The sequence below is a fragment of the Ursus maritimus genome, unplaced genomic scaffold (genome assembly GCF_017311325.1).
Source record: "Ursus maritimus isolate PB19 unplaced genomic scaffold, ASM1731132v1 scaffold_8, whole genome shotgun sequence".
Taxonomy (NCBI): Eukaryota; Metazoa; Chordata; class Mammalia; order Carnivora; family Ursidae; genus Ursus; species Ursus maritimus.
This window is the reverse complement of record NW_024426996.1, coordinates 80116628-80134157: the sequence shown is the minus strand read 5'-3', so window position 1 is coordinate 80134157 and position 17530 is coordinate 80116628. Positions and strand designations below refer to the sequence as shown.

At 45.3% G+C, this 17530-nt stretch overlaps 1 protein-coding gene across 2 annotated transcripts in view; it reads left to right on the top strand.

Moving 5' to 3' along the window:
• The window catches only part of HTT (huntingtin), a 135191-nt gene that overhangs the window by 40214 nt on the left and 77447 nt on the right, over positions 1-17530 (top strand). For both annotated transcript variants that reach the window (XM_040625063.1, XM_040625064.1), the window contains 13 exons: positions 1393-1473; positions 2827-3188; positions 5848-5971; positions 6235-6353; positions 8181-8292; positions 8539-8676; positions 9525-9683; positions 9773-9870; positions 10930-11069; positions 12065-12128; positions 12376-12476; positions 15126-15272; positions 17197-17317. In XM_040625063.1, the coding sequence (XP_040480997.1) occupies positions 1393-1473; positions 2827-3188; positions 5848-5971; positions 6235-6353; positions 8181-8292; positions 8539-8676; positions 9525-9683; positions 9773-9870; positions 10930-11069; positions 12065-12128; positions 12376-12476; positions 15126-15272; positions 17197-17317 (1766 nt within the window). The remainder of the gene's footprint in view (positions 1-1392; positions 1474-2826; positions 3189-5847; positions 5972-6234; positions 6354-8180; positions 8293-8538; positions 8677-9524; positions 9684-9772; positions 9871-10929; positions 11070-12064; positions 12129-12375; positions 12477-15125; positions 15273-17196; positions 17318-17530) is intronic.

Here is a 17530-nt window from a genome sequence, read left to right as displayed (position 1 = left end):
GCCTTCCTGGGCGGTCCGCCATTGAGATGAGCTGTTCCTTCTGGGTAGGAAGCTGGTATGTCCTCAATATCTTTTTTTGTGTTTTTAGTGGTTTTTTGTTTTGTTTTCCTTTTTCATTGAGAGCTGCAGTTTTTAAGCTTTTTTTGTTATTTTGTTGCAGAAATCCTTTTTTTCTCCATGTGAGATCTGCAAATCTGAGAGAGAGAATAGCAGAGTTGATGTGGAATGTGGGATGAGGGCAGGGGCTGGTGTGGCGGCCTGGCAGCCCTTCTGGCGGCAGCTGGGACCTTGCACCCCTTGGGGAGGGCTCCTTGGGTCAGGGGGGCAAACCCTGATTCTCAGGATGGAGACTGCTCTCATCAACCCCCCATGAGCAGGGGGACTCTACTTGCTTTCTTGGGGTCAGCCACTTCTTCTGTAAGGAACAACCCTGTTCCTTAGATACGCCAAGTTGCTGTTAATTTTATCTAGATTTTGGGTTTCCTTTGCTTTTTCTTTGCCTTTTTCCCCCCTTTGATGTCATATCAGTACAGATTTCTGGAAGTTGTCACACCTATGACCTATTCCTTGAAAGGTAGTGAAGTTAGACATTGGAAATTGCCAATAATTATTTCTAGAGTGCCATTTAGTGACCTTTATGTGTAATGTAACCATAATAATTTAATTAGTCCAGGTAAATCATGTTGAGACTTTTCCTTTTTTTTAATCAATATAAAATAAATTAATATAATTTGGAAACCAAGAACTGTGAAATATATTTTTACAACTTTGCAGAAGATGAACTATTATTCCATCCTCCCAGATGAGACAGTGCTCAGGTTCTGATTATCAGCCATAGAGTCTGGTGGCTTAAAGGAGAACAGAGTAGAAGTGACCTTTAAGGTGACAGTTCTGTGTATGAACTCTTTCTGTTTTTAAGGTTTTATTTTGGTTCCAGTTGGCTAACATGCGGCGTTACAGTGGTTTCAGGTGCTCCGCGGTTATGCGTATGCCCTGATTGTTGTTGAAGATACGAGTGAATGTCCTAAGGGCTGATAGAATTGGTTCTAGCCATAGCTTACAATCTTTAAGATCAAATGTGATATAAGTTATTCAACATCAATACAGATTTAAGTCAGTAAGTACTTATTAATTATTAAAATACTTGGTGTTACAGTTTGAGAATCGTTGCTTGTAACTTTGTGCTGTACAGGTGTATGAATGTTAATAATATGTAAATATAGTGTCTTGGCATTCTTGGTGTTTACCACACTAGAGGTGTAAAATACTTTATATACCATATGAGAGAGTGAAATAAATATGCTTATATTTTCTGCTTAGAATGTACATCTGTTTGATTTTTAGAGTCCTTCCTGTAGCAAGCTGAAGGACTCTTGCTATCTCATTTCTTAGGGAAAGTGCTTTTTGGAGAAGCAGCAGCCTTGGAGGACGACTCTGAGTCCAGGTCGGAGGGCAGCAGCCCCGCCTTTGCAGGTAGCTCTCAGGGAGGGGCAGTGGTGTCCCCCTCCTGCCTTTCTCCTGGCCCCTCTCCTGCCCCTCGTGAAGGGCTGTGCTCCTGGGGACAGCGTGAAGCCAGCTTGCTCAAGTGGTCCCTAATTCACGCTATTTTTAGAACATTTACTTTGAAACATGTGAGTGTGTTTCCTTGCATCAAATATTTGCTGTTTTCCTTGGTTTAGGTTCTTTTAAAATTAGGTTTATACTCCCTGAGCATAAGTCTTCTTATGCAGTAGGGATGGTAGGTAAGTGTCTCATGAATTACATGGGTTGTGAGGGGAAAGTGGGATTAAAATTTGTGGAGAGCTTAACTTTGAAAGAAATTTACATTTCTTTACAGATTCTTTATTCACTTTATGAAAGTGAAGTATTGATTAATATGCTGATAATTGGATTAAATGAAAGTGGTTTGGACTGTATAATCCTATCCAAAAGAATATTTTAGACAAGTGAAAATAAGACTGCAGTATATGGGAAGGAAAATCTGAATAATTCTGGTGGGGGTTATTTATTTATTCACTTACTTTTATAAAACAGAAATCGTATGTGTTTTTTGTTTTTTTTTTTAATTACAAAAGTAAAAAAAGAAAAACAACAGAACTACAGCCTCTGCAACATAACAAAGCTCAGGTGCTCACTGACCCAGTGTCTCTAGGCGGGACACTGCTGACACCTTCGTGTCGATCTTTTTGTAGTGATTTTTATGTAGTGTGTGGCTGTTTTAATGAGAATTTAAAAATGAAACTAGGAAAACGTGCTGCAGATGTGCCCTATAGCAGGTAGGACTGGCTGCTTGGAGCTCTTGGACAGGGTCTGGGGAGAAGGAGAGCCCACGTCAGAGAGATGGTGACTTTCCATCATCTCTGAGCGCGACCTGCTGAGCGAGAGTGCCCTGGGGCTTGTGCCCGACCCGGCTGCCTGTGGCTCGCAGGGTCCTTCTGTGCTGCTCCAAGCTGAGGCTGGAGCAGTTGCTCAAGGACTTGAAGTGCTGTTGGTGCTGAACATACTTCAGTTTTTACAGTGAAATGCCATTTGAGAATATTCATAGATAGCATTTAAAAAACATCTGATAATCCTTATTTTATGACTATGACATGGTAATAGAGTAAAAGGTAAGTCAAGAATACAGTAAAACAATTTTAGTAGTGTTTGAAGGATGCACTCTTGTCTTGTTTTTGAAATTTACTAGTTCATATTTTCACTGTATTTTGCGATTTTTTGCAGTTAAAACATTGGTGACAGTGAATTTTGGGGTATTTTGTAAGCATTTGGTTCCCTGTTGAACGTTTTTCCTGGCCCTTTGAAGAATGAGTGTTTCTTTGTCTTCAGCCTCAGTCAAGGGTGAGATTGGTGGCGAGCTGGCCGCCTCTTCCGGGGTCTCCACTCCTGGCTCTGCCAGTTCAGCCACCGACTCCGTGGGGCACGACATCATCACCGAGCAGCCCCGGTCACAGCACACCCTGCAGCCAGACTCGGCGGATCTGACCGGCTGTGACCTGGCCAGTGCTGCCACCGACGGGGACGAGGAGGACATCTTGAGCCACAGCTCTAGCCAGATCAGTGCCGTCCCGTCCGACCCGGCCATGGACCTGAACGATGGCACCCAGGCCTCCTCCCCAGTCAGCGACAGCTCCCAGACCACCACCGAGGGGCCTGATTCAGCCGTGACCCCTTCAGACAGTTCTGAAATTGTACGTGGGTGGAGAGGGCTGTCACCTGCAGGCCCAGACCTAGACCCTCCTTCTTATTTCCCTCTCCCCATCTAACTTGCTAATAAGAGAGCAGTCACTAGCTCAGGTCATTAACGGGGAGTTCAACCCCATCTGAGACCCTTCCTGAAGGAAATGGCCAAGTGTCATTTGTGTTGAACATGGAGGTCAGAAATTAGTTGATGATATGAACTTTGCTAAAATTGAATGCATTTTAAATTCTTTAAGAACTTTCTGGCACAGGTTAAATCATTATTTAAAAAATCCGTAAGGAGCCTGTCTGTTAACAGATCTGTGGTCTTAATGCACTGTAATTAAAAACATTAATATTGTGTATTAGTTTAACATTTTTTGGCTTTTCAAAACCTTCTACAACATATCCGGTCTTGTAGAGCATGGGTTTAAGTATTTCTGGTCCCTGAGCTACTGGACAGGAAGCACCTTAAGGAAGGTCTGATCACCAAGTTTGGTAAAAGTGATATGGAGTTTAACACTCTGTTTTTTAAAAAACAATTTGTACTATTAAGTGTTCTGCTACTATTGAATAGATTTTATTAAGAACGTATTTGTTTTGGTTTGGTGTTTGGTTTTTTACGTGGATGAATGCAGAAGCATTGAATGACAAATCATGAGATAAAATACTTGCACGTCCCTATTGAGCAGTTGTTAAGTGGCCACGTGGATTCCATTTCTGATGGCCACGTGGATTTACAGGTAGAGAGGTGGGCTCACAGTTGGGGTTTTAACTGGAAGACCTGCAGAAGGATAGGGCAAATAATTGGAACAGTGGGAAAGGGATTTTAAGTAAGGAAAGGGTGAGCAAGTTCTGGCCAGTATGCAGAGAGAGGAGAAGGTTAGGGAAAGTGCTGCTGGTTAAGTGTGTGGGGGGAGATTCTGCTGTGTGTTTATTGCGCCAGGTTCCGTGGGGTATCTTGCCTCTTTACAATGGATGATTTCTGGTGGGTTTGTTAGAAATAGGAATGAAAGGCCATAGGAAATTCTGAAAACTTTCAGTCTTTTGAAATTACCCCGTTGTTCACTGGATAACAGTGCTGGGAACGGGGCCTCTGCAGGTCTCTCTGGCCTGTAGAGAATGAACATCTTCCCTGGATAATTCCCACATTGGTGGAGTTCTTTTCTGGTTTATGAGATGCTTCCATGTCTGTTATGTAATCATTAATTATTTGCTGAACAAGTGTATTGAGCGCCTGTTAAGTTCCAGGGATTGTTCACAACCTGGGGATGAAGCAGAGGGCACAACATACAAAACTGCTCACACGAAGCTAATGTTCTAGAGTAGGAGTCATGAGACTCCTTCCATATTGGGCCGGACAGCAAAGATCTTTGGCTTTGCAAGCCATACAGCCTCTGTTGCTCCTCTCTGCTGCTGTGATGTGAAAGCAGCCATTGACTCTATGTAAACGAACTAGCATTCCAATAAAACTTTATTTACAAAAACAGGTGGGGGGCCAGGTTTGGTCATTAGGCCATGGCTTAACTACCCCTGCCTAGTCTAGAGTGTGTGCATGTGTGTGGGGGGCAGATCATAAGCCATTAATCAATCAGTCAATAAACAAATACGTAGTCAGATGGTGATGAGTGCCATAGAGAAAAAGAAACAAGGGGATAGGGGATTTCCTCATGAGACAGCCCAGTGTGGTCGCTACGGGGCTGCTGCCGGGAGCCACCAGGTTGAGAGTTTTGGCTTGGCCATTTCCTAGCCGTGTAACCTGGAGCACTTGTGTCCCTTCTTGCCTCAGTTTTCTTATTCACAAACTGAGGGTAACAGTGCTTGCGCTCTAAGACTTAGGGAGATTAAGGGAGATGATACATATAAAGTGTTTTTTGATCCTGCCTGGGGTGTAGTAAAATATTCAGAAAGTATTGTTTTTTTAATGGTGAAATTTCTTGTTTTAATACATATCTATTTTTAAATGAGATAAGGTTGTTTTGGTAAACTGATTGGGAGAGTGAAGGAAACCATGGCTTTCTTGGTTGATTTTGAACATGTGGCTTGATGTTTTTTATTTAAGCCTAAGGATTTGGAATGACTTTTTAAAAATGATACAGAATTTATTTCAGTTATTGCTAGTGTATTGAGGTTCCATCACTCAGTTTTTCAGGTAAATTACATGGGATTTCAAGTGAATGTGAAAAATTTTGCAATATGGAATCATAATCCAAGTTTGCGGCCAAGTGTAGGATATATTGTGTCCAAAACTTAGTTGATTTAGTCCTAGCAGTTTAGAAGCTAACCTAGTGTAGTGTTAGGTGTTTGTCTAAAAGATTTTCCTCATTGTTGACTTAACTGTAAAGTTTGCTTATAAAGATAAAAGATTTTTGTTTAGATTTTGTTTTTAACATCACAAAGAGAAATTTTCAGATTGGAATTTCTTTGGCATTTTTGTAGTTGTTAAGCTTTTCCTAATGTAGCAGTGTGTGATCCGTGTGTGATCCGTGTGTGACCCATGAAGCTTGATCATTGACACGCATGCCTCTCCGTGCATTTCAGGAAATGACCTTTGTGTGAGTACGTGAGATGTGGTCCATGTGATTTCTGCCTTTGCCTTTCCATGTTGGAGAGCCTGTCCCGTGGTGATGTCCCTTCAGAGCCCTCACCAGCCCCTCTCGAACCATGCAGGTGTTAGATGGTGCCGACAGCCAGTATTCGGGGGTGCAGATCGGACAGCCGCAGGACGAGGATGAGGAAGCCACGGGCATTCACCCGGATGAAGACGCAGATGCGTTCAGAAACTCTTCAGTTGGTATGTGGACTTCAGCAGTGCGGTGTGGACTGGTCTTGTTCTCAGCCCTGACAGTCTCAGTTTTACCTTAGCTTCCAAGAAGAAATCTTTGGGTAGCTTTGTCTTCGGAGTTGTAAATAACGAATGAGGAAGGTCAGTTGAGGAATGACTGTCCTTGTTCTTGATCTAAATCCTGTACTTTCATGTGGACTTTGTATAAATATGAATACTGGTTTTTTTAATTGGAAACTTGTCACTCAATCTCGATTTCTCTGATTTTGAAGCCCTTCAGCAAGCACATTTATTGAAAAGCATGGGCCACAGCAGGCAGCCCTCTGACAGCAGTGTAGATAAATTTGTCTCCAGAGATGAAGCTGCTGAGCCAGGAGATCAAGAAAACAAGGTGAGATATTTAGGCATGAGGCCACTCGGCATTCTGAGCTCGTGTGAGTGTTTGAGATCACTGTGGCTGCTGTCCGCGTGCCTTGCTTCTAGTTTTCCCATCTCTGAGCTTCTGCTCAGCTCTTTCGCCTTAAATAGTGACCCCTTCCTAGGTGTGCTCTTCTTTTCTGCCTCTCCGGGTACAACCCAGATCCTGGAGAATTGCCTGAAGTTCTGCCCCCTTGAGAGTCCTTCCCAGACAGCTCTGTCTCACACTGATTGCTACTTCACCTGATTTCTTGGGCCATTCATTTGATGGTCTTCCACTGTCTGACAGCATTTCTTGGTTTTATTCATTGAATTATGCATTTGTTTGTTTATGGTGGTAAAATACATAGAAAGTTCGCCATCGTAACTGTTGCGAAGTGGGTAGCTCAGTGGCATAAGTGCATTCACATCGTGCGGCCATCACCACCCTCCATCTCCAGAACTCTTTTCCTCTTCCCAGATTGAAACTCTGTCCGCATTAACCTCTAACTCCCCATTGCTCCCTCCTCCCAGCCCCTGGCTCCCACCATCTACTTTGTGTCTCTGTGGCTGTGACTATTCTAGGAAGCGCGTACAGGTGGAACCACGTGGTATTTGTTCTTTTGTGACTGGCGTATTTCGCTGGGTGTAATGTCCTCAGGGTTCATCCATGTTGTAACAGGTGTCAGGATTCCCTGACAGGATTCGCTGACACTGAAGAGTATCGCACTGTGCAGGTGGACCCCATTTTCTTTTCCTGTTCATCTGATGATGGACACTTGGGTTACTTCTGCCTTTTGGCTGCTGGGAATGATGCTGCTGTGAACGTGAGGGCACAGGCGTCTCTTCAAACCCTGCTCTCCGTTCTCTTGGATATACACCCAGAAGTGGAATTTCAGGGTCCTATGGTAGTTCCAGTTGTAGGTTTTTCTGAGGACCCCTCGCACCGTTTTCCACAGCAGCTGCACCAGCCGCACCAGCCTGCGATCCCACCAGCCGTGCACAGGGTTCCGGTTTCCCCACATCCTCGCCAGGGCTTGTCATTTTCTGGTCTTTTTCGAGAGTAGTCATCCTACTGGGAGTGAGGTTGTATATCATTTGGTTTTGACTTGCATTTCCCTAATGGTGAGTGATGTGGGACATCTTTTCATGTGCTTACTGGTCATTCGTATGTCTGCCTTCGGCTCAGGTCATGATCCCAGGGTCCTGGGATCGAGTCCCGCATTGAGCTCCTTGCTCAACAGGGAGCCTGCTTCTCCTTTTGCCTCTACCACTCCCCCTGCTTGTGCTCACTCTCTGACAAATAAATAAAATCTTAAAAAAAAAAATTCCTTTAGGGCAGGAAACAGTTTTGTACTTAGTCCCTCTGTAGATGTTCAGTCGTCCTGCAGCCCCCACACCTCCTTCCAGGTCCCACTCCAGCCAGGTCTGTTCCCTCTTAGCTCTGGGCATTCGCAGGGCTCTTGCCTGTGCCTAAATAGCTTGCGCTTGTCCTGTAGATGGTGGCTTATGCTGTCCTTTCCCGAGCCGCCTTTCCTGAGTGCCAGCTCCCAGTTGCCTTCTCTCCAGCGTGCCCTCCCTGCACACTGAGCTCATCCCTGCCACCACCCACTTGACCCTGTGGCCTAGCTGCCTCTGACCACTCTGACTCTACTCCACTGTGATCTGTGAGGCCAGTCTTGTGTGTGACAAAGATGGGCATCTCTGTGTCCCCAGCATGTGGCATAAATGCTGTTCCAGTTCTGTTTGTTGAGCACACTACTGAGTGAATGTATTGGTTCCTTGATTCTAAGATGAACAAGTGTTACTTTCTTTGCTGTAGCCTTGCCGGATCAAAGGTGACATAGGACAGTCTACTGATGATGATTCTGTCCCTCTTGTGCACTGTGTCCGCCTTCTGTCTGCTTCGTTTTTGCTGACCGGGGAAAAAAATGGTAAGTATAGAGAGTCAGGTACAGAGCTGAAGGAAATACCTAGGTCTCAAGGTCAACTTGGTGACTGATTCGCGCCTCATTGCCATAGCAGAGGGAGGGAGTAGAGTCTGGGGTGAGTGGCAGTTTTCACTGACTGATGGGAGAAGAGCGGGGATGTTGGGGGAGCTGGGTTACTGGGTCTAGTTTTGTTTCTGTGGAAACTAAATGTTTACTGCTTTGAAGGTGACCACGGTGGTTTCCTTGCAGTGTTGGTTCCGGACAGGGACGTGAGGGTCAGTGTGAAGGCGCTGGCACTCAGCTGTGTGGGAGCTGCTGTGGCCCTTCATCCTGAATCTTTCTTCAGCAAACTTTATAAAGTACCTCTTGACACCGTGGAGTACCCTGGTATGTTACAAGGTCACGGCTCATCCCTCGTGTTTAATCGTTACTTCAAAAAAAACTGTTTCAAGCCATCTTGGCTGTTTTAGTTTAGAGTGATATGTTTTTTGAGTTAATTTGTGTTATTTTTGAACTTTGCTGTAGCTCCATGTAAAACACATAAATGGTAGTGTTTTTCGCGTTTTGGGCTCCCTGTAGATGTGTTGTTTAGTTTAAACACACATGACGACACAGTAGGTATGTGGGAACATAAGGGCCACTTTACATACATATTGGATTTATACCAAAGGCACAAATTGTGTATAATCAAAATTGCTTTGGGTCACACTCAGCCAGGCCAGATGTTCACACTCAGACAAGTGGGACCCGAGACGAGCAGCAGCAGATCCAGGCTCCTGTAGCACAGGCTCTGGGACACACTCTCATGTTGGAGTAAATGGGGGAGGAAGCGCCCTTCTAAAATTACCCTCCCGCGTTCTCTCCCTTTCTGTGGGCGAGGGGACACACTTGTGTTTTTGAATTCGTATTAGGTAAGTGTGGACTAGTTTGAGTTTCTCTAATCTTTTTTTTTTTTTTGAAGTGAAATCTTGGAATTTTGATTATTGGCTGGCAACCTGGAATTATAATCCAGAACATCTATTGTGTTGAAGTGATATCAAGGCTATGATGAATCTAGAATCCTTAAACCCCATAGTATTTTTTTCTACCACTCATGGCTATATTCAAGTCTCTTCTAGATTTGGATTGTCCCCCCACCTTTTTTTTTTTCTCTCTCCTGAGAATGAAGCTTTTATTCTGAATTAGAAAGTTGATGGTAGGGGCTTGTACAGTGGCCGGGCAATTTATCTCTGCAGAGGAGCAGTACGTGTCAGACATCCTGAGCTACATCGATCACGGAGACCCCCAGGTCAGAGGAGCCACGGCCGTTCTGTGTGGGACCCTCATCTCCTCCATCCTCAGCAGGTCCCGCTTCCAAGTGGGAGACTGGATGGGCACCGTCAGGGCCCTGACAGGTAACGGCGGAGTTTTCAGTGTATTTTCTAGGTAGAATTCCCAAGTTCAAGTTTACGTAAAGGCACTTGCTGTTTGCTCTTCTGGTCAGGAAATACATTTTCTCTGGCGGACTGCATTCCTTTGCTGCAGAAAACTTTGAAGGATGAATCTTCTGTGACTTGCAAGTTGGCTTGTACAGCTGTGAGGGTAAGCATAATCTTTTGTGGAAATGAATTCTTTGATTGGTGGAGATTTTACCATTGTTATAATTAAAATTGGGCTCAATACTAAGTAGTCCTAGACATTCTGAAGCTATAAACAATAGTAAACATGTATGTGTCCACCAGTCCGCTGCAGAAAGAAAGCATAACCAGTAAAGGTTTGTTTAGTACAGTGTATTTCAATACTCAGAGTGTTTGTTCGAAATGTTCCTTTTTCTCAAGGGTCTGTTTAGAAATATACTGTGCCAGCATGAAGACTAAAACCTGTTGAATTAAACACCACCGGCGCTCTCAGGCCATAGAGCACTGAGTCAAGGGGAGCCGCGAGATTATTTAGTGACCTCTGTGTTGTGTCCCTGCAGCGCCTCCAGCCTTTACGTGGCGGCGTGAACCTTTGTAGATCAGCTGGTCTGTAAATCTCAGCTGGCCAATCAACAAGAGTAAAGATTAACCAGTAAAAATCAAAGCCAAAACCCAACAATTGTCAAATGAATAGGATACCTTCCCTTTTCAAAATTTCATGGCCAGAATTGTTCCTTAGTTCGAAATGTTATTTCAGTCGGTCTGTCTCTCCGGGAGCACAGCGGGTTGCTGGCCCCGAGTCCGCTCGCGTCCGCTGTGTGGAAGTGCCCGTGTGTGCGTGGAGGGGCGGGAAGGGCGCAGCCACAGGGGCTGTGCCGTCGCGGGGGGCCGCGGAGTACATGGCGCGTAGCAAAGGGCATGGGTCCCCTGTCAGCCCCGGGTCTGAGACTGGTTTTAGAATGGAGTGGTTTAGCCCTGATCCATGGTCGAGGATTGGTGTCTGGGAGTAGAGGCCACGACCAAGACAACAGCAGGAGGAAGAAAGAAAGTGATGTGGAAGGGACACATTTAGTTTTAAACTAGAGTTAACGACATTTCTGAGAGATGTGGGACAAGTGCAGCATCCCTGCTGTGGTTAGAAGAAGAGGAAATGGGTGTGTGGAGGCGTGATGTCATAACTGTCAGGAGGCAGCGACGGCCGGGGCTGACCCCGACGCCGTCCCACGGTGGCCTTGTCTTCCAGCACTGTGTCATGAGTCTCTGCAGCAGTAGCTATAGTGAGCTGGGACTACAGCTGATCACCGACGTGCTGACCCTGAGGGATAGTTCCTACTGGCTGGTGAGGACGGAGCTTTTGGAAACTCTTGCAGAGATTGACTTTAGGTAAGTGATGAATCAGGTTCGTGAGGTCCGTAAACCAAAGCAGCTCGGGAGTTTGAACCAGGAATTGAAAGGCCTGGGTCAGTCACCAAGTACTGATTCGTGGTGGTCTTCAAGTAACCTGTGAGTTGGGAATCTGGGCAGCATGGAGAGCTGATGCTGGTTTCCTCCTCAGCTTGCTCTGTGCTTGGGATTTTAAAATACGGGCGGAGGAGTAGATCTTTCTGGTGTTCTCAGTCATCTGAGCATTCTGGATGGTGGGAATAAGAGCGCTTGGACTTGGCATCACTCCTGCTTGTATGTACAAAAGGAATGTCCTCCTCATTATACTGAACTTAGGTCAGACGGCCGTCTGTACTTCATTGCAATTAAAAAATAACTTGATGCCTTTTTCATTTTCTAAGAGTAAGTTTGGTTTAAGATGTTTTCTTTTAGTGCTTTCTTTTAGAAGGGGAAATTTCTTTTATTATCCAGGCATTTGGGTGTTTTTTAAGCCACTATTATAAAGTGCTTGTTATGTGCCAGGCCCAGGGCTAGTGCCCTGAGTTGTTGTGGTTAGTTTCTTTCTCCCTCAGAACATCTCTGTGAACGAGGGGTTGCTCTCAGCTCCACCCGCTGGGAAGGACCCTGGGGTGGGGGGGGGGAATCTGCCCGAGGCAGTGCGGCCCCTCCCCACAGTCCGCCCTCACCTTCCCTGGTGGCTGAGCTCACTCTGAGGCCACTTGGAGTCTTTCGCAGTAATAGATCTTGGTATTTATTTTGAAGAAAACGGTTTACTGATCTGAAATGAGGAGAGGAATGTGAAGTCTACTTACTTAAAAACCTTCGTCCTTCTGTGGGTCTGAGGAAGTGCTCCCTCGCCGGCCTTCCTGGGCGGCTGGACCAGCCCCCTCCAGAGCCGCCTTTTTCTGTGTCCTGTCTGTCAGGGTCGTGCAGGCCGACGGTGGATGTCTGTGGAGTCACTAAATTGTTTCGTGTTAAAAATGTTCTTTTGTTAGGTTGGTGAGCTTTTTGGAGGCAAAAGCAGAAAACCTGCACAGAGGGGCCCATCATTACACAGGGGTAAGCACTTCATTTTTGTGAGGCCGCGTCGTAACTTCCAGGAGTTGCGCTTTCCCAGGGCTGTGGGTCTCCTCTGAGTGCGCTCTGTTCTAGACGGACTCTGCGATTCAGGTCGTGACAGTCATGATTGTGTGTATGAATTTAAGACTAGTGATCATGAGTTCTTCCTCATTGGCCTTCCAAAATATCTTACCTGAAATTGGGTTAAAGACAGACATATCAATTTTTGTTATCCTTCTCTCTGAAGCTTTTAAAACTGCAAGAACGAGTGCTGCATGATGTCGTCATCCATCTGCTCGGGGACGAGGACCCCAGGGTGCGGCACGTTGCTGCAGCAGCACTGATGAGGTATTCAGCACGCCTTTTCTCTCTTTGCTTACTTTCTTGGTGGAGGCGCTAAATGGTAGGAGGTGGGGAGCTGGGTCATCCAGAGAGTAGGTCAGCATCCCCAGAATCTGGGCGCTCACTTCCAGCTCCTCTGAAACTATCAGAAAAGATACCGTTTACCACGCAGGAGTCTAAAGTGAGAGTGAAAACAGGGCTCGCCTCCTAATGTAAAAGTGATGCACTTTCATTGTCAAAGTTTGAAATATAGAGAAGAGTGCTAAGAAGATAGAACTCGCCTTCGGTTCTGCCACGGGACATAATCACTGTGAATGTGTTGAGGTGTATCCTGTGTACGAGTCTCTTCTTTGGCATTGGGACCAAGTGTGCGTGCGGTTTTGTGATCTCGTCATTTCCACGTAATATGTTATTACATCTTCCTGTGATCAGACTCTACTGAGGAAAACCCTGTGACCGACCGCCAGTGGTGTCTAGAGCACTACCCTGTGTTAAGATCGGCTTATGTGTTTGTACTGCGGTGCGCGATGTGTCATACAGAGTGAGATCAGTGAAGGCTGTACGTACTGTTTCAGAAAAAGAAATTGTAGTTAGTGGCCAGTACTTTATTCTGTAGTTGTGATAAACTTCTATGTAAATATTATTTGGTTGGATATTAAGTTTTCTTTGACTTAGATAATGGGTTATGCTCATGAATATTGTTATACACAAATGTTTATATATACATTTTTTTTCTTAGAATTAATTCCTGGAAATTGCGTTACTAGGCCAAGCTTTCTGATGTTGTTTTTTTTGTTGTTTTGTTTTTTGTTTTTTAATTTTTCATAGCTTTACTGAAGTATGACTTTATATCCCTTAACATTCACTCATTTTAAGTGTACAATTTAATGATTTGTAGTAAACTGACAGATTTGTGGAAATATCCCCCACGATCCCAGTTTTAGAACATTTCCATTACCCCAGAAAGCTCCCTTGTGTCCACGTGCAATCACGAATCCACTTCCTTGTCTGGACATTTTGTTGGGATCATATAGTAGATGGACTTTTGTGTCTGGCTTTTTCCCCTTAGTTTTCAAGGTTCGTCCATCCTGTCGTATGTACCCGGAGTGCGTTCCTTTTTTTTTTTTTTTTTTTAAAGATTTTATTTATTTGACAGAGATAGAGACAGCCAGCGAGAGAGGGAACACAAGCAGGGGGAGTGGGAGAGGAAGAAGCAGGCTCCTAGCGGAGGAGCCTGATGTGGGGCTCAATCCCAGAACGCCGGGATCACGCCCTGAGCCGAAGGCAGACGCTTAACCGCTGTGCTACCCAGGCGCCCCTAGAGTGCGTTCCTTTTATTGCCGCATACATAGTACTCCGTTACAGGGGTGACGCCGTGTTTTTTTTATTCAGTCATCAGATCATTGATACTACTTCCACTTTCTTTGGCTACTATGAATTGTGCTGGCTGAACATTTGCCCACAAGACATCGTGTGAACATATGTTCTCATTTCTTTTGGGTCAGTCCCTAGAAGTGGATTTTTTATGAGTTTTGGTACTTCCTGTGAAATTGCTCTCCAGAAACTTATCAGTCTCTACTCTTAGTAGCCAGAATATGATTGTGCCCGATTCTTTTCACCAAAAAAAATTTCAAAAAAAGTTAAATATGTATCAGTTATTGAGGCAGAAATTGGTATTTCTTTTAAAAATAACTTATCTTTTAAAAGTAACACATATTTACTGAACAAAATTTAGGGAAAATATAAAATAGGAAATAAAAATCTCTGTGATCAAACTACTCAAAACCAAAGTTCCATTTTGATGTATATCTTTTCTGTTTTCAATGTTGTTTGCATATTTCTTAGATTACTTGTGAGGTGTACCTTTTTGTGCACTTAACTGGGTTAATATGACTTGCCTAATCAACGGTTTTGGACCTTTACCACTTCGCAAATGATAGCCATTTATTTTACTTTAGAAAAAAGTTGTCCCTATGACCATATCTCCACAGAAGAGAGATTTTAATTAAAGATACTGGGGTTTGCAAACCAATGTGATGAAATAGTTGATTGTTTCTAAGAATTTCGACCGGTGTCCTCAAGTGTATCCTTAACTCAGGCGGGACATGCACTGTCGATTGCAAACGAGCCCTTCTGTTCTTTTAGGAAATGTTGCCTGCGTTCTGCTTTTGAGTGGAGTTTAGATTTGTGAGGGACGTCCACTGGAGCTTTGCCATCTGGGAGTGTGTGGGATGGTTTTGCAGGCAGAATTGCAAAAGCGAGGAAAGGCCGGCCCCTGGCGTTGGATCTCCTCTGAGCTCAGTACTTCCCACGGACAGTGGCTTCATGTGCTTGTTCATCTTGCTCAAGAGGACTAGAGAGAGAACTTTAAATCAAAGCACTTCATTAGCTGCAGAGAAACGTACTTAATTCTACAGCAGACAGAAAGGAAGTATAGCACCTAGTTATTTCAGGGTTGGTGTGACTGGTGTGTGGATGATTGGTCCTGGGACCGGCAGCCCCGCTCCGCTGTGCTGGAGGCCCCCCCGAAGGAGGGAGGTGCTGTTTTGTGGCTAGACTGTGCTTCAGGCTTCACCACCTCGACGGAGAAGGGTGGGGCATCACAGGGGAGTTTCAGAGACTTCCGTCAGTAAATACACTTTACTTCTACGTTAGGCTTGTCCCGAAGCTGTTTTATAAGTGTGACCAAGGACAAGCTGACCCCGTCGTGGCTGTGGCGAGAGACCAAAGCAGTGTTTACCTGAAGCTCCTCATGCACGAGACGCAGCCTCCATCTCACTTCTCCGTCAGCACCATCACCAGGTACGGGCACCGTGTGCGTCCTGACGCCATGGGTGGGGGGCTTTCCTCACATATCGTGCTTTCTAGAGAAAAAGCTTCAGGTGAGGGCGTTTGCGTAGGTGGTCTCCTTTGGTAGGGTGTCCTTTCTGGGATTCGCCGCCCATCTTCAGTTAGTAAGCTCTGCTGTGGTCATAGCAAGGACTTCATGAATCTCCTAAGCCACTCATTACCAGCCACGTACTCATAAGTGTATTTTTGTGTGTGATGCTTATGCTGTGTCTTATCTAAAAACATGTACGGTAACTTTCTCACTTTGCGTTGCCAGTGAAGGGTATGGTGTGGTTATGTCATCGCCCCGACTTTTAGGGGACTGGGCAGTGTTATTAGGGTTGTCCAGTCGTGCAGGGCAGTGCAGTTACTGCTGTTCACGGGTGCTGTGAGAAGCTTTTAAATGCCGTTGCCATTACACAGCCCGCTCTCGTCGGGTCTCAGGCAGTGGAAGTCGTTAGCCCAGAAATGCTTTAATGAAACAGTCATTCTTTCGCATTTGAGTTAGCAGAGAAGGCTGCAGAAGTGATCATAAAGGACTGTCATGCAGTTTTAACTCTCTGTGCTTTAACTGTTATTTTAAAAATGAGTTTTATATGTAGCTCTCCTTTTTGTTAGTGGCAATTTTTTAAAAAAGCTTAGATGTCAAGGCTGAGATGTTTGCTTGATGCTTCTGTTATGAATTTGGAACTCAGCTTATCAGATTTGGACGTTGTTGCTCAATAGATACCATCTCTTCTCACACAAAGATTGCTTTAAAAAATGCATGGAGGGGCACCTGGGTGGCACAGCGGTTAAGCGTCTGCCTTCGGCTCAGGGCGTGATCCCGGCGTTCTGGGATCGAGCCCCACATCAGGCTCCTCCGCTAGGAGCCTGCTTCTTCCTCTCCCACTCCCCCTGCTTGTGTTCCCTCTCTCGCTGGCTGTCTCTATCTCTGTCAAATAAATAAATAAAATCTTTAAAAAAAATTAAATAAAAAACACATGGAAATAACTTTCTCAGAGAATTCCCTTTTTTTAAACATAAGAAGTGGACTTTTCTTCTCTCGGAGAAGATTCGGGGTAAATATTCCTTTAAAATAAGCAAAAGCAGCGTAACAGTGTCTCATTATCAGGAGTTGAACAACCTTAGGGTAAATTGCTGTTTCTGAGCGTCATTTCAGAAGACGCCAGCAGAGATGATTATGATACCGCATTAAAATTGGTTGCTCACTACGACTTTGAAAGTCTTCCCAGTTTCAGACTCAGGCTGGCCTCGGACGTTGGCTGTGTTGCTTTGCTTCTTGCGTGGAAAGCTCCAGGGCCGGCCGTGCGGTGCTGTTGGCACCTTAGCTGCCAGCTGTTTGAGAATTGATGTGGGAAGACAAGAAGTCTTATGAGTTTTGTTGTTGGGTTCTGAGGACACTGAGTGATTCAAAAGTGAATCCAGCACCAGTCCTGCTTGTGCTCTGCGGATAGGGCTGGGGACTCAGATCCGTACTTCAGCAAGGGGTTGAAACCGGCACGTACCGTGAGTGCGGTGTCGGGCAGCGCCGTGAGCCCTGTAGTGCGACGAGCACATTTGTCTTTCCTGGAATCGGGAGTAGCTTCAAGGATTTCTTTCAACTGAAAAGTTTGAACAACGGGTACTTTGGATGTGTGGAGAGGTGGCTGCGAGGCTGTGGCGGGAGAGCACTGCAGGGGTGCCGAGGTGTGGGTGTTCGGGGTGGGCTGGGGCCAGGAGGGGACTTCCTGCCACCACTGCGGTGCCCGGGTTCACTTCCCGTCTGTCTTTCACGTCAAAGTCAAGACTGCTAGAACCCTTTAGAGGCCTTAATCTTAAACTTAGAAATGCCGTTTGAATTTCGGAAGTATCATATGCTTTAATAGATTTTAAGTCTCCATGTTTTTCTCGTTAGAATATACAGAGGCTATAACTTACTGCCGAACATGACGGATGTCACCGTGGAAAACAACCTCTCTCGGGTCATTGCGGCGGTTTCCCGCGAACTGGTCACATCCACCACACGCGCGCTCACAGTAAGTGTCCTGGGCTGGCCTTCCCAAAATTGAGTCTGGGGAGCTCCTGCCACCGGTTCTTCGCAGTGAGCTGCCGTGTGAGAGCTCGCTCTGCGCTGTGCTTCCGCGGATGGAGTCTTGATATCCTCTGATGGAGACCTGCACAGCTATTCTTTTTTCCCTGATAACTAAAGTAATACAAGCTCATTGTAAGAAAACTCAGCCAATACAGGA